Consider the following 17,010-nt stretch of genomic DNA (forward strand, 5'->3'; position numbering starts at 1 on the left):
CGGTAATTTTTTTTATAAAAAAACCGAACCGATTGAAATTACCAAAATATTATGACTAAAACCGAACCAAATAGACCGAAAAACTGAATTTTATCATTTCGGTCAATTATTTTGGTCCAGTTCGATTTTTAAACACCCCTAAAAACAACAACAAAAAATGGAATAATACGAACACACTTGAAAACAAAAAACAATTAAAGATAATAAAAAAATGTCAAACAATATGCGAGATGAAGAAATAGTAAAAAAAATTACTAAGTAAAAAGGGTGCTTACGAAAAATGGTTTTAAAAAAAAAACACTTGTGCTTCAAAAAAAAAAAAACACTTGTAAAAATAAATGTTACATTCTGATTTTTTTTAATTATTATTGTTATTTAGTTTAATGGGTAAATTGGTTTATAGTTATTGTAATTAGTACGAAAACATTTTAGATTTTTTTTGAATGAAAGAATGAATATATTGAATCAAAGAATTAATCAAATGCCAAAAGGCTTACAAATGACGGGGGAATAAAATTAGTTAAAACCAGTTCCGGGGACATCGAGCCAAGTCTGGCTGCTTCGTCCGCAACTTTGTTTGCTGATCTTCTCGCGAAACGGAAAGAACAGCAAGGGATCGATGATGCAAGATCACGGCAATCTTCCATTACGAGGCCAAAAGTTGAGAAGTCTTCCTCCAGGGGCTGGTTTAACGCACCCTTCGACACAAATTATCCCATCTCCACGTTCCTTTATCCAACTCAAGGCTTCTCTACACGAGATGGCCTCTGCCACTGCTGATGTAACTTGTCCCAGTATTCTCCTGAACCTGGTTGCGATGAAGCCGCCGCTGCTATTTCTGATAACAGCACCAACTCCAAAGAATTCATCCTCAAGGCGGACAGAGGCGTCGAAATTTACCTTGAGGCCATACAGTGGAGGTGTCCATCTAGTTGCGGCTGTAAGGACAACAGTTCCCCTCACAACTGCTTCAAATTTCTGAGCTGCACGCCATTCATCGAGTATTTCCGCTGCACGGTTAGCAATTTCACACGGACATTTTGCATGTCGGTTCCATACCAACTGGTTCCTCCAGTACCAAATGTGCCATAGTAAAGTGATCCACCGCCCCGCTGTATCGGCCGAGCATTTATGAAGTGCCGGTGACCACCAGTTGCTAAAGTCGGTACCGAAACGATCGCGGAATTGTGACAGAAGGGAGGCATTCCAAATTTGGATTGTTACAGGGCATTGAAGTAGTAGGTGCGATAAAGATTCATCCTGCGCTTGACAAAAAGGACAGCAAAGGTCGATATTAACACGACGGTTGTGAAGAGATACTTTTGTTCGAATTATATTCCAGGCTACGCGCCATAGGAAATTTTTAACCTTCGGAAAGCAAGACGTTTCCCATAGCTGTTTCCATGGAGCCCCTTGGACCTCCAAAGGAAGCCTTGGATGAGCTTCAGATAACTGGAAATATGCAGATTTCACATTGTATATATCTTTCTTCTCCCTCCGCCAACATATCTGATCCTTTCTGTCATAAGAAGAGATAGGAATTTGCAATATGCAAAGTCGATCCTCAACCGAGAAGGAGGAGTCGAGTAGTTCAATGTTCCACTGACCTTCGTGGATAAATCTATCAACTCTCCATTCTCTGTCAAAATCGTGTTGTGGTTCCGCCGGGATACCATTCGCTGAACACAACCACTTGTCTTGCCAGACCCGAGTGTCTTTTCTGTTTCCGATTCTCATAACATTTTAAATATTTAATATTTAAGCAATTTATTAAGTAAAAGTAATAATGTTTGGAGATAAATTTTAGAAAATAATAATAAAAAAAATTAACATCTTTTATATCGAGATAAATTTTAGAAAATTAGAGAAAATAATTTTAAAGACCTAATATACAAATAACCCTCTGAACTTGTCCAAATGTTGCAACTGCCCCCTCCAACTTTCAATTGTAACAACTTACCCCTTAAACTTGTCCAATTGTAAAACATAACCCCAAATTGGAAATTTTTTTACACCGTACTTGAAGCAACTGTAAAAACGTTTCTTCGGATTCGTATCACGCCAAAGATCTGATTATCACACTCCACGAGAGTTGCAGCTTTTGTATTTCACGTGTTTCTTCAATTGCAGTCCATGTAAGCAATTTGGGGTTATGTTTTACAATTGGACAAGTTTGAGGGGTATGTTGTTACAATTGAAAGTTGGAGGGGGCAGTTGCAATATTTGGACAAGTTCATGGGGTTATTTGTGTATTAGGCCAATTTTAAAAGATGATAAGATGTTATATAAAACTCCCTTGAGATGAATTAGTACGGAGAGAGCTTTCTCAAAAATTGAGAGAAAAAATAGACTTTTAGACTCCATTTGTTTGCTGAAAAATATTATGCATAAAAATATTTTTCTGATTTTCGTTGGCTTAGGAAAATAAATCAATGAAAAATTTTAAGTTAATCAATAAAAATTTATATGAAGAAAATGAAGAAAATATTTTACCCGTAAAATATTTTCCTAAATTTTTGGAACATTCATTCTTTACCATTTTAAAAACAGTAGTCACTCACCATTTTCCAGTATTGTAGTTAAATTCCGAAAAATATTTTATTTTTTAACACAATTTTTCGTTATTCAATATTTTTCAAAACACAATTTTTTCCGGTAAACAAACAAGGTGTTAGTGATTTGAATATGAATTAAGAGACTCTTGAAGTTGAATTTTACCACAAGCTCCTCGAAAGTTAAAGTTTAACCAATGAATCTAAGAAGCCTAACAAATGTATCTCTTAGAGATGCTCGGTGTTTGGTATTTGATAGGATAGAGATAACGATAAATGTTGGGATATGGATAAAGATGAAAGATTTAAGAATTATTATTTCATGTTTGTTTTGTTGGATACAGATAAAATAATACATTTTATTATATTACCCCATTTAAACTGCATAACATGATTTGAAAGATACGATTGATATTTTCATGTCATTAAAATTGTAGGAACGTATCTCACCTCTTTATACCACACTCTTAGGTACAAGATTTGAGGGATGATATTCTTATTCCTCTCTTATCTACATATTATATCTCCATAACATATGTTTTTATCTACATATTATATCTCCATAACATAGAACAAACATAGAATAAATAACTTTGAATTTTTTATTCATATCCCACCACATTTATCTCTTGTAACAAATAGACTCAAATAGGTTCACAAAAGTAAAAAAAAAAAAAATATAATAATAAGATAAAGGAGACAACTTTTATGTTACTCCATCCTTTTCATATTACAAACATAGAATGTGACTTAATATTTATTGATTTCATTATTTATTTATTATATGATAAGTATTGTATATGCTATAAAACGTGGGTTTATAAAAATTAATTAAAATAATAAGCTTATCATATAATAAATAAATAATGGAATCAATGAATAATGAAAAATGAACAAGTCTTGTTTTTAATATTCTTAATTTTTATGCAACTATCCTAAAAAACATGTAATATGAAACAACTGAGGAAGTATCACATTTTATGTATATTCCTCCTAAAACAATGACAGAATTAAAGTCAAAATTTTAATCAATTTAAACTTCAACCTGGGTTAAATGGTTGAAAAATTAAAATTATTTTGTCATCAAATTATTTGTATACCCGAAGATAGATTGGGAAGATTGTTCTGTTTATACCTGGTGGCATAATCATATTGTTAATAAAATTGTGAAACATTTTCATTCATTACTGAGTCAAGCTCTCTCCTTTATATCAGCATTACATTGCCAAACGATGGATAATCTTTACAACATGAAATGTTTATTCAGTCAGAATCTGAGTCATGCCTTCTCTTCTTGTCTTTCTTGTGTTTTTTTCTATCATCGGAATTGTTGTCTTTCTTGTGTTTTTTTCTATCATCAGAATTGTGAGATCGTCGCTTCTCACGCCTTTCATGCTTCTCAAGATGTTTCCTCTCCTTTTCATGTTTCTTTTCCTCATGCTTCCTCTTCTTTCTGTTGGTTTCATCCTCTGATTCACGATCTTCCGAGTTCTTTACTAATGAATCAGGCTCATCTTTCTTCACCACCTCCACCGAAACCTCTTTATTATCAGAAGGAATAGTAGTCGGGTCCTCCCATGGACGGGGTGCTCTGTGGTAAAAAAAACAAACAAACCATAAATATCAAGACAGTGCTGGTAAAGCACAGAGAAAGAATGCAAGAGAAGCTTGAAGAGTACTATGACCCTAAGCAATATGGGCAATAAGAATTGCAGAAGACGCTAAGATTATCAATTCAAGGATTTGATATAAATGATTCTGAGGCAGAGCTTAAGAGCTCAATTCCACTTGGGATGAAGTCCCTAGAGAATCTTTGTGGAAATAAGGCTTTCAATTGACAAGAGAATTAGATGCAGATGTGTTGCTGGCAACTACCTAAGGTTTTAGCTAATTCAAGCTGACATTAGGGCCGATGATCAAAGCAGTATTCTTAGTGTTGAACCAATTTTACTAGTCTAGGACTACAGACAGCAGAACAAATTATGCACCTGCAATGTTCACATTCACTGCATGATTTCAGAAGCAAACTGATGCATGAACTCATACGTGTTTTCAATTCCTATATTTTTTAAAAGTTATAATTTCCCAATATTCGTTTCAGAGCAACATAGCTGGCAGTATAGTGTTGCTCTGCCCTTTGTGTGTATAAGTTATCATGTAGCTGACATATTCTCATAATCTATCAAGTATCATGCAAGTTAAAATATTATACTAGATGAGAGTAATCCTAGTGCACCATTAATGCACATAACATAACTTACTTTGAGAAACCAATGCCATGGACATGTGTTGCTTCTGCATGCCCAGCTCCCAAATCCTCTGCTGTAGAACCTCGCTTCACAAGTTCGGAGAAATCATGTTTATCAAGCCTATTTCCTTGAGGCCGGTTAGCACGCTTTGGAGCTAAGCCAAGTGCCTCCCTCATAGCCTGCTCCTCCTCTTCCTTAACTCTTTGTATCTCTTCTTTTAAGGCGTCAGTATTTGAACCCTCAGATTTTTTGTCCCTAACATACCAGTGCAGATCTTTCCCTGTAGATAAAGAAACATTTTCTCATGCTTTTATTTATAGGCATAGGCATGACTCAAGTTTTTCTAGTACTAGACCAAAAGAAAAAATTTACAGTAGCCATACGACAACAATACTTGTATACATATACACTTCAAGTTGCATTTTCAGGCCCAGATTTATGGAAAACAGATGCATAATAAAATGGCAAACAAGCATATGAATGACTTCCCTCATTGATCTGTTCAACATAAATCTCCATGAAAGCTTTCAATTCTGTCTCTCTAGAGAAAAAAAATGAACATAGTGGTATTTAAAACAAAACCATTCTCTTATTGTTGTGGATACCATAGTGGGAAGGCAGTAGTGCTGACGTCGTGATGAGAAATTAGAATTCGCTAGCTTCCCGGACTTTCTTTATTTACCAATTTTCGTATTTCCTATTTCAGTTTTATTTTTAGCAGTATTTCATTTTTAAGTAGGTGCCTTATCTAGTTTTCCTATATTGGAACTCTTTCCTTTGTACTATCCTATGTCTCTTGTAAGAGACGGATTTTCAACAACAATGGACATATGCTTCAGTCAAAAGAAGAAAAGTTTCAGGAAGTTAGCTGATCTCTCCCAAATCACCATTGACTTTTCCATATGGCCTTATCAGAGAACCGGAGCAAGGAAATCAAACTGATTTTCTGGTGAACAAACATGTGACAAAATTCTATTCGCGGACCATAACAATATGGTATCAGACCAAGTCGTCATGGGAGAGATTGAACAATTGACAGCTGGGGTTCTTGACCTAGAATGTAACTTTACTAACTTTGTTGTATCATACAACGAGATTGAGGACATCAAGGAATTGCAGCATTTTATACAATCACTTCTAGGGCAAGGATAACAGAAATGAAGGATAGGCAAGTAATAATGGTTCACCAACCACCTGTCTTCAACAGAAACATCTGGAGATAAATCAGCTCCTATGCAAAGCGCAACACTCATCCCTAAGTTCAGCAGGTTGCATTGTTCCATTAACGGTAAAACGTTGTTGCCGTGTGACTTGAGGTCACGGGTTCGAGTCTTAGGAGCGGCCTCTTGCCAATTAAATTGGCAAGGGAAGGCTTGCCCCCAATACACCCTTGTGGTGGGACCCCTCCCGGGACCCTCGCTCAGCGGGGACGCGTAATGCGACCGGACTGCCTTTAATGGAACAGGGGATCCTCTAGGATGGTTATTATACCTGTGTGAACAATTCTTCATCAACCAACGGACTGAAGAAAGAGATATGGGGGTGCTAAGCGGCAATCCACATGGCAGACGAGGCACAGCTCTGATTTTACTGATTGGAGCAAGAAGAACTTGGGCATGGATGGAACAAATTTAAAAATTATTACCTCCTCTCATTAGCAATCCTTTGGGCGAATGAATTATTTTAAATAAACAGGCACTGTTGAGGAATACTAATCAGTTCCAAAACCTTTTAGCGAGGGCCATTTCGGTCAGACAGATCAACAAGTGGTGTGGAGATGCACAATCCACCTAACTTAGTCGCTGCAATGAATTTGGCTAGGGCTTTTGAACGGAAGATCCAACTCAGTCGGGATAATTTCAGTGTTGGACATCCTATAACATAGGCAGCTCCAAAACTGTCAGCAACCTCTGACATCATGGACAGCTCCAAAACCCCAGTTACTGGCTGAGAACAAAAATCTGAAATTGGTAACACTTCCAAATCTGCAAGTAGCATGTCAAGTAGAGTATATACACCACCAATCGAACGGTTGTCTTGAGCTAAAATGGCATAACAAAGAGCAAAAGAACAGTGATTTAATTGTGATGATTTGTACTCTGTTGAGCATAAATGTAAAAAGTTTTTCTGTCTTCTAATAGATGACCTGAAGCAAGAGGAAGAGACCGATCTTCCCTAACCAAAAATTTCACACCATGCCATAACAAGCATAAGGAATTTTCAAGCCATGCAACTACAGCAATGGTGGCTGGGTAATCAATATTGACCTTATTAAATTCGGGAAGTACACACAATTTTGAAAGCAAGCCAGCTTCTCTTTAATTACAAGTATTAATGACAATCAAGCCAAGATTACAGGTAACTGTGGCTAACAGTGAAAAGGTCCGCCGTCCATGGACTTGTGAACAAATTCACATTCAAATCAATTTTCAAACTGTTCTTATTGATTTGTTTATGTTGTCACTTGACGGTTTTGACATGGGAGTTAAAAGGCTGCGAACACTGACCTAATGTTATGAGACTTTGAGTCCCTAACAATGACTTCCCATATGAATGGGAAACAATGGAAAGGGGCAGTCCTCAGAAACTAAGCTAGGAATTAATTTGTTGCAGGATACAACCTCCATGGAAAGGCTACTAGTTGATTTTCCAAATGCATTCCAAGAACCAAAGGGCCTTCCTCCTGCCCGAGACTGTGACCACCAAATCACCTTACTGTAAGGAACCAAACTTGTTGTGGTCCAATCCTGTTGAGATGACGGAAAAGCGTACCACTTGACCTAGTCATTCCCCTTTTTCTTGTCCAGATTTATTGGTATCTAAGCAGGATGGTACTTGGAGATTTTGTATTGATTATCGGGAACTTAACCACCAAACTGCTAAGGATAAATTTTATATACCGATTGTGGATGAGTTGCTTAATGAGCTTCATGGGGCCCAACATTTTTCTAAATTAGATCTTCAATCAGGACATCACGAACACTTTGAGTTTTTAGTTATGTCGTTTGGTCTCACCAATGCTTCCCTCCACATTCCACTCACTACTGAATAAGGTATTATTTCAATCCCATCTTTGTCAGTTCATTTTTTTGTTTTTGTTTTTCTATGATACTCGGTATACAGTAAAACATAGGTAAAACATGTACATCATCTTAAAATGGTCTGCGAGCTTCTTCACTCGCACAAGTTTTTTTTAAGCGTTCCAAATGCTTTTTTGGTGAAAAGCAAATTACTTATCTAGTTCATATCAAATTCGGAAAAGGGGTGTATGTCGATGATTCAAAATTCGGATGATAATACAAGAGTGGCCAGTTCCTCATTCGCCAAAAGCTCTACAAGGGTTCCTTAGATTGACATGATATTATCAGAAGTTCGTGAAGGACTACGACATTATGGCTGCCCATTTCATCACCTTATTGATGAAAAATGCTTTTCAATGGGATCTTGTAGCTGAATCAGCTTTTGCAGCCTTGAAAGATGCCCTTTCTACTACTCTTGTTTTAGCGCTGCCCAACTTTGAGCTTGAATTAGTTGCTAAATGTGATGCCTCTGGATTGGCAGTTGCCACCGTCTTGCAACAACAAGGGCACCCAATTGCTTTTTTTTTGCCGAAAATTAGCTGATTTACCGTCCTATAAAAGGGAATTGATTGGAGTTGCTAGTATTATTCAACATTGAAGACCATAATAGATCACTACAACTTCAAATATCTTCTGGAGCCACAGCTAGCCACCTCAACAACATCGGGTTAGCACACTCCTAGGGTATGATTTTTCAGGGTGGATACTGAGCTACTTAAAAATCAAACCATGTTGTTATGCCTTATCAAGTAAATAAAGAAGAAGAAACTTTTCCCCTTTGTGGCAGTTCAAGTCCTCAGTTAGCTTAGATGATGTAAAACAATTGGTGACAGAAGCACCAATATAGCAGGAAGTTGCTCAGAAAATTTAGGTTGCCTCAACGAACTCAAGTTTGGCTTTTAAAGAAGGATTGGTTTCGTACAAGGGTCCAATTTACCTACCATGGGATTCTCCTTTGATTTCATTCATCATTGTTGAGATCCTATTTAACTCATGATGGAATACAAAAGACTCCATCATGTGCAAGCTGATTTTCACTGGCAAGGGCTAAAAACTTCTATTTGGGAATTTATTCAAAATTGCTCAATTTGTCACAGAATAAATGGGAGAATTTACACCCAACGGCCTCCTTCAACCCCTTCCGTTTCCAACACATGTATGGGCTGATATTTCCATGGACTTCATCGATGGCCTGTCTAAGGTGGATGGAAATACTAATATTTTTGTCGTGGGGGGTCGATTTTCGAAATATAAGCATTCTATACCGCTTTCACACCCACACAAGGCAACAACAGTTGCCCATGTTTTCTTCACTCATATTTTTACTTGTGATTTCTGGACAGGGTTATTTCGATTGCGTGGCACTACCTTGGATTTTTCCTCTACTGATCATCACAATCAGATGGGCAGACTAAGGTCATTAACCGTAATATTGAAATGTATCTTCAATGTTTTGTGTGGGACCAACCACGAAGATAGATTGATCGGTTGCCTTGGGCTAAATATTGTTACAATACTGATCATCTTCCCTAAGAATGACACCATTTCATTTTCTACATGGTCATGATCCTCCATGTTTGCTTTCTTATGACACTGGTTCATCTCGGATTGAGGAGGTTGATTGTTCCTTACAAGAAAGAGATAACCTTTGGCTGATGTACAAATCCGATTAAAGCAAGCTCAACTGGGGATGAAGCAAATTTATGGTCGTTACCATCTGGAGGAGTATTTTGAGACTGGACAGTTTGTTTAGTTGAAACTCCAGCCTTATCAACAACGATCTATGGGCAAACGGCTTGCTCCTAATTTAGCTCCAAAGTTCTATAGGCCATACAAGGTATTACTGCATATTGGAATATTAGCTTACAAGCTAGAACTCCCTGAGAACATTAGAATCCATAATCACATTTCCTTGCTTAAGAAATTTACAGGCATTACTTCGAGGAACAATCCTATTTTACTTTTCTTAAAGCAAGGTAAAGTTATTCCGCAGCCTACATTTGTTGTTCATTCTTGTTTTAATTGCGGTGTTGTTGAAGTTCCGGTTGAATTGGCTGGTTTGTCATCACATGATGCTACTTGGGTTCCTTTAACTGAATTTCCCGAGTCTTGCCCTAAATTTGAACTTGAAGACAAGCTATTTGTGCAGGAGGAGAGTAATGTTGTGGATGCCTTAGTGAGAAGGCAGTACCGCCGAAGCCGTTGATGAGAAATTAGAATCTGCAAACCGCTAGAACTTTCTTTATTTACCATTTTTTGTATTTCCTATTTCAGTGTTATTTTAAGCAGTCTTTTATTTAAGTAGGTCCCTTAGCTAGTTTTACTATATTGGAACTGTGTACTCTTTCATGTCTCTTATAAGAGAAGGTATTTTAATAATAATAATAGGCATGCTTTTACGATCCAAAGAACAGTTCAATGAGTTAGGTGATCTCCCACAAATCACCAATGAGTTCTCCAAAATAGGTTTATCGAAAAACAGAAGGAACAAGGGCAATCAAGCAGATTTTCCAATTAAAAGACATGTGACGAGATCCTATTTGCAAGCCCATGATACTAATGCCTTCAGTAGTATACTAACCGAAATTATAGGCTTGCAACAAATTGTTTCTTTTCTTGTGGTACCTATCTGGTTCTGGGCTTTAACATTCAAGATTTGGAGAGGTTTCAAGATACTCTAAAAAAAATCCACCATAAATTTAAAACTATTTTCTTTTAATATCGTACAAAGTTTCAACTATGACCTCGCTTATGCATTCATTAAGAATTTAGACAGTTCCTGATGACCTATGTATATTAAGATAAACATGGTCTCACTTTCCCAGAGTTTAATATTGTCCATAATACTTGTCAAGAGCTTGCATAGATGGTTCAATATATTAGGACTGAAGAAAAAAAATGATGAGAAGAACAGTAGATGCATGCTGCTATATATGTAGTATTTTTATCTCAGCTCATAAAATTGTTGAAAAATAATTATAAATAAAAACTCCAAACGTTGCAGCACCAAATAGAATAATGAAAAGATCACTGTACTGTCGCAGCGGACAATCACCCCCATGCTGATATCGCTTGTCTTAATTTTATTTTTGCTATCCCAAGAAAAAACCAAGGAAAATGAAATACAAAAGAAGAAGAAGAAGAAACATGAAGCAATCAATACATATTGAAATTATAGTTGCCAAACAATACAAACTATAGTTGTATATTATTATGTAAAAAGATTATTGGATGATACTAATTAAATAAAATAATATCTATAATGCTGCTAAATATGCAAACCAGATATATAAGCCACGAAATCACAGAGTGCACCAAGGAAAAACATAATACACACTTCCCACGTTGAAACTGTGAACATCAATTTGAGCATAAGAAGAGCATACCTTTCTGCCATCTTCCAACAGAAGCCTTAAGACTGTGGCCTATATAATTCTCCCGATGTTTATCCACCTTAACATCATCCCAAGAAAATTCTGCACACATCAAAACATGTCATTATTGCAGTGACATATATTTAGTCATTAATCTAATTAGTTTAGCACAAAATACAATGGAATCTCATCACACATAAAACTTCGAGCAATTCAATTATGGTCGATGGCATGATGTAATCCAAAACATTCACATAAACCACCCAAATGCATAATTCAGACCCAAGATTTGAAACTTTGAAGTAACAATTCAAACAAATCCAGACACCACTATAATAAGTAATTGTGTTTTTGACGCAATAAAACTGAGACAATGCCCGAAAAAAAACCCTAATTGAATTGGCTAAAGAATTCTAAGAACTTAGACCTCATGAATCAGTTGCGATGAGCCAAGTTTCAGTGAATCAAATATCAAAATCTAACCGTAACGAGGTTAGGTTTTATATTATTCTTACTTTGGGTTTTCGTGTTCGGGTTTTTCAAATAACTAAGTAACTACGGTCGAGATCGTATGCAAGGGTAAAATCCCGTTTAAAGGAATCCAGAGAAAAAACACAATCAAGTTCCAATCAACTAGAAATCCAAACGTATTTTATGGAGAGCGAACACTTACGGTCACGGCCACCGCGAACGCCGCCTCTGGTCGGATGATACATAGTCCTCGTAACAGGTCGAACTGCTGAAAGAAGAAAATGATGAAATCTGGCCTTTTATCTAATTCGTCGCCGCAACTACAAATAGTTCCGCCACCTCCCAAACAAGGAAGGCTAGCTTGGGTGAAATTGTAGAACACACCACCTCCTGCTGTGTATGTGCTCAACAATTAAAATTTTAAAGAAAAAATAACTAATACATTCTAGCCACTCAAGTTGTCAAAAAAAAAAACAGCCGACTCATTTATTTGGAATGTTACAAATATTATAATATATTTGAGGGATTATTTATTTCAAATAAACAAATTCAACGAGTTAGTTTTAATATTTTGAAAAGTTTTTGGACAACTAAGGTTGGAATGTATTAGTCAAGAAAAAAAATTGGTAAGGGGAAAAAGGGAGGGTGGAGATGAGGCCATCCAACTAGCAGGACGGATACATTGGAACTAGGGGTTTAGTGTCATGGGACCAGTCGTCAGGACCTGTGTGGCGCTTACTTATCTTCCTCGAAGTAAGCCAGCCAAGAGAATTAGATCATTCTAACTGCAAGAATCACATGCAAAGGTTAGATAGAAACCACGTATAGGGAATATAGTAGCATACATACAATACCAACATATAGGCAACCATTACATTCATACACACGTATGGATAACATATAGGACACATAAGAAGGAACAATACACGGACGATGTTATTCATACATAAGGAGCAGTGTTACATCAGAGGTCCCATCTCATAGTAGTAGGGGGGCAAATACTAGAAATGGTAGAATGACGGCAACCTAGTGACAAGTCCAATGTGACAAGTCACTCCCCCTATAGTGTTTCTTATACCAAGTCAAGGTTTACGGTCAATGGCCATTGCAATGTTCCATAGGGTATACTAGAGTCACTCTCTCCCCATTATTACATAGTGTGATTACAAAGATAATCCCCCTTACACTCTCCCCCACTCAGAGGTTCAATGGTCATGTCGAACGGGTTTTGATGAAGTCTTCAATCTTATGCTGGAAAGATTGGAGGCCGGTGGCTTTCTCCCAACTTGTCTCTTCTATTCCTTGAGATCTCCACTTGATAAGGTACTCTGTGTGAGGGCATCGAGATGATGCTGTTGTTGTGCGTTCTGCAAGGATCTCTTCCACTTCTTTGCTGACAGGTGCTTTCTTTGTGATTGGAGGCCGCTTTGATTTCCTGCGTTGATTATCTACTGTATCTTGATGGTACTGTTTCAAGTTGCTGACATGGAACACTGGGTGGAATGACATCCACTATGGGAGATTCAGTTTGTATGCTACGGGTCCCACTTTTGCTAGGACCGGGAGAGGTCCCTCGTACTTTCTGACAAGTCTTCTATCTCTATTACGTAGGCAGCGAAGTTGTTCAGGTCGAAGTCTGAGCAGGACCATGTCTCCCACTTGGAACTCTTATGGACGTCGGCTTGTATCTGCCCATTTCTTCATCCTCTTTGATGCTTTCGTCAAATGTGCCTCAGCAATCTCCTCGTTTTGTTTCCACTCCTTAGTGAATAAGGGGGTGTTTGGTTGGTTAAATTTAGACTATGGAATGAGAATAGGAATGAAATATTCCCTTTGTTAATGTTCAGAAAATCAAATAGAAGTTTGGAATGGGAATCAATTACCCCATTTATAGGAATCATCGATTCCCTCCTCTCCCCACATTAATCAAATTCCATTCCCATTGATTTATAAAGAAAAAAAAAAGTTCCACGCTTCTTTGTTACTAACTCATGAACCCACCCACCCCACGTTTATTAATATTCAAATTATATATACCACTTCAGTTTATAATATAGTTTTCTTTGAAAAAAAACTTATCAAAATATATAGTTTTCTTTTAACAATAATGATAAAAAAAAAAAACTTGTCAAAAATGAAACCAGTCATTATATTTTTTTATATTAGTTGTTTTGTATTATAATATCTATTTTTTTTCATACTTTTTTTTATTGTAGTTATAATAATAATTAGTTACTAAACTATTTTTAATAAATATTGTATTTATTCCGATTTCGATTATTAAAGAACCAAACAGTTTCAAAGAGAATCAATTCTGATTCCAAATTGAACCAAACATATTAAATAAATAGTCATTCCGATTTTGATTCCGAAGTTTAAACCAAACGCCTCTTAAGTATGCTTCTGGATTCTTGCCTGTATATGGTATGTCAACTGAATGAGGTATCAACGGTTGTTGACCTGTAACAATTTCAAAAGCTGATTTATTAGTAGCAGAACTTTTCTAGCTATTAAAGCAGAATTGCACCACATCCAACAAGGAAGGACGATTTCATTGACTAGCATTGAGAAAGTGGCGAAGGTACTCTTCCAGCATGTTGTTAAATCGTTCTGTTTGACCATCATTCTGAGGATGATAACTAGTGGACATGTCGAGGCTCGATCCCAAGAGTCGAAATAATTCAGCCCAAAAACTTTCCACAAACCGGCCATCTCTGTCACTGATAATACTCTTTGGGATTCCCCAATATTTGACTACCCGCTTGAAGAAAGCTTGTGCAGTCACTTCTGCGATCGAGTACTTTGGCATCGGAATGAAAGTTCCATATTAGGAAAACCTGTCAACCACCACCAAGATGGAGTCAAAGTCGCTCACTCGATGGAGGCTAGAGATGAAGTTGATGGAGACACTTTCCCACGGTCGGCCTGGTACTGGTAGAGGTTGCTAGAGGTTGCAAGAGTTCTGCAGGTTTCTTTCTTTCGACCTTATCTTGCTAGCAAATTAGGCAAGTTTTTGTATATTCTCTCACATCATCTTCCACCTTTGGCTAGTAATAACTTCATTAAAGGAGAGCTAGCATGCGATGCCACCCTAGATGGCCTGCCCATAGCGTGTCATGACATTCCTTCATCAATGTTGTAACACCCTGGTCCAATACCATGTAGATATTGTCCGCTCTGGCCCAATTCCAACACATTGGGCCTCACGGCTTTAAAACGCGTCTACATGTATTGGATTCACATCTTATTAATAAGCCCCAATCACTCCCTCTCCATTTCCGATGTGGGATTCAGTTCATTCCTGCCCCTATCGCCATCCCTTAGGGCCGCTCCTTGCTCAGGCCTTCTACCCCGGTGCCACCCTCTCTGGACCGGGTCGTTACAGGCCCACCAGCTTCTGCCTGGTTCGTCCCCGAACCACACATCGTACGTGGAGATTCGGCTCTGATACCAATTGTAACACCTTGGTCCAATACCATGTAGATATTGTCCGCTCTGGCCCAATTCCAACACCTTGGGCCTCACGGCTTTAAAACGCGTCTACATGTATTGGATTCACATCTTACTAATAAGCCCCAATCACTCCCTCTCCATTTTCGATGTGGGATTCAGTTCATTCCTGCCCCCATCGCCATCCCTTAGGGTCGCTCCTTGCTCAGGCCTTCTACCCCGACGCCACCCTCTCCGGACCAGGTCGTTACAAACGTCTTCCTCAGATTAGCAGCAGTTGGTACATAAACCCTTTCCTTGATTGTTATTAACAGGTCGTACTCATCTAAAACTGTCTGGTTTTCCCTTGCTTTGCTAGATTGATGATAGTAGTTGCTTGAGGATATTTCTGTAGGTTCTCTCGGATCTGTTGTCGTAGTGGGGATGATAGTTGACTGCTGGATAGAGAGGCTATTCTTGTTACCTCTGCTAGTTCTGACTTCCGACTTAATGCATCTGCAACTTGGTTTATTTTCCCTGAGTGATACTCCAGTCCAAAGTCGAATTCTGCTAACAAGCTTTGCCATCGTGCTTGTTTGGATGTCAATCCCTATTGGGTCAGAAAATGACTGACCACTGATTTGTATGTCTTCACTATGAACCTGGATCCTAACAAATAGTGGCGCCAGACTCGCAGACAATGCACGGTTGCTAGTAGCTCTTTCTCATGTGTAGAATATCGTTGTTTTGCATTGTTGAGCTTTCTACTTTCAAAAGCTATCACTCGACCCTCTTGCATTATGACTCCTCCTAAGGAAAAATCTGATGCATCAGTGTGAACTTCGAATGGCTTGCCCATGTCCGGGATGGCTAACATAGGGTCTGCAATGAAGGCATGTTTTAAGTTTTTGAAGGCCTTTCGACACTGGTTCATCCACTTCCACTGCTTGTATTTCTTCAGCAGGTCAGTAAGATCGACAACTGTCTTTGAGTGATTTTTAATGACATTCCGATAATAATTAGCTAGTCCCAATAAGGATCTCAATTCTGTTGCGCTCGTAGGAGTTTTCCAATCAATTATAGCTCATACTCTGCCCTTGTCCATGCATATTCTCCTTTCCTCTATGACGTGCCCAAGGAACTTGATACTCATCAAACCAAATGCATATTTGGATAACTTGATGAAGAGTTGATTCTCCCGTAATTTTTGGAAACTAGTCTCAAGTGTTCCTGATGTTCATTGAGGGTGGAACTGTATATAACGATGTCATCCAGGTAGATCACCACAAACTTGTCAAGATAGTCCCTGAATACCTGATTCATTAGAGTATAAAAAGTTGTCGGGGCATTTGTTAGTCCAAAAGGCATAACAAGGTATTTGAAGGATCCATACCGAGTTACACAAGCAGTTTTTAGTACGTCTTCATCCTTTACCCAGACTTGGTAATACCCGGAACATAGATCCAGCTTAGTGAAGTATTTGGCTCCACTGAGCTGATCGAACAGGTCAGATATTACAGAAATTGGATATTTGTTGAACACAGTAATTTTATTGAGTGCTCGATAATCAACACACAAAAGCAGACTTCCATCTGCTTTCTTCTGGAACAGTATTGGGGCACCATATGGGGCCTTTGATGGTCGAATGAAACCTGTATTCAATAATTCATCTAACTGTTTCCTCAACTCTGCTAATTCTGGGGGGTCATTAGATATGGGGCTTTTGTTAGGGCCTTCGTGTTGAAACACCTTTCCACAAGATTTTGATTTGACAAAATCATCCATGATTAAGAGGCAATTAAATTTAGATGCTTTGATTTAATTGTACTAATATATTTGTTAAATCTTGAGTGCA

General features: G+C 37.8%; 1 protein-coding gene across 1 annotated transcript; it reads right to left on the bottom strand.

The window, feature by feature from the left end:
• Positions 1 to 3,661: 3,661 nt before the first annotated feature.
• On the bottom strand, positions 3,662 to 12,164 carry LOC136226561 (uncharacterized). Its single transcript, XM_066015124.1, has 4 exons — positions 11,929 to 12,164; positions 11,268 to 11,357; positions 4,814 to 5,081; positions 3,662 to 4,143 (listed from the first exon to the last, which is right to left on the bottom strand). Exons 1-4 carry the CDS (start codon positions 11,969 to 11,971, stop codon positions 3,816 to 3,818), a joined length of 729 nt encoding a protein of 242 aa, XP_065871196.1. The 5' UTR covers positions 11,972 to 12,164; the 3' UTR covers positions 3,662 to 3,815.
• Between the last annotated feature and the right edge of the window lie 4,846 nt (positions 12,165 to 17,010).

Source organism: Euphorbia lathyris, chromosome 4 (assembly GCF_963576675.1).
Source record: "Euphorbia lathyris chromosome 4, ddEupLath1.1, whole genome shotgun sequence".
NCBI lineage: Eukaryota > Viridiplantae > Streptophyta > Magnoliopsida > Malpighiales > Euphorbiaceae > Euphorbia > Euphorbia lathyris.

What these genes read in the sequence shown, in the direction of transcription:
- LOC136226561 (XM_066015124.1), bottom strand. Translation starts at nt 11,971, where the DNA reads ATGTATCATCCGACCAGAGGCGGCGTTCGCGGTGGCCGTGACC. An exon ending in TGTTGGAAGATGGCAGAAAG is followed by an intron (nt 5,082 to 11,267) that starts GTATGCTCTTCT and finishes CTTTATCTACAG; the next exon opens with GGAAAGATCTGCACTGGTAT. An exon ending in CATGGCATTGGTTTCTCAAA is followed by an intron (nt 4,144 to 4,813) that starts GTAAGTTATGTT and finishes TTTTTACCACAG; the next exon opens with AGCACCCCGTCCATGGGAGG.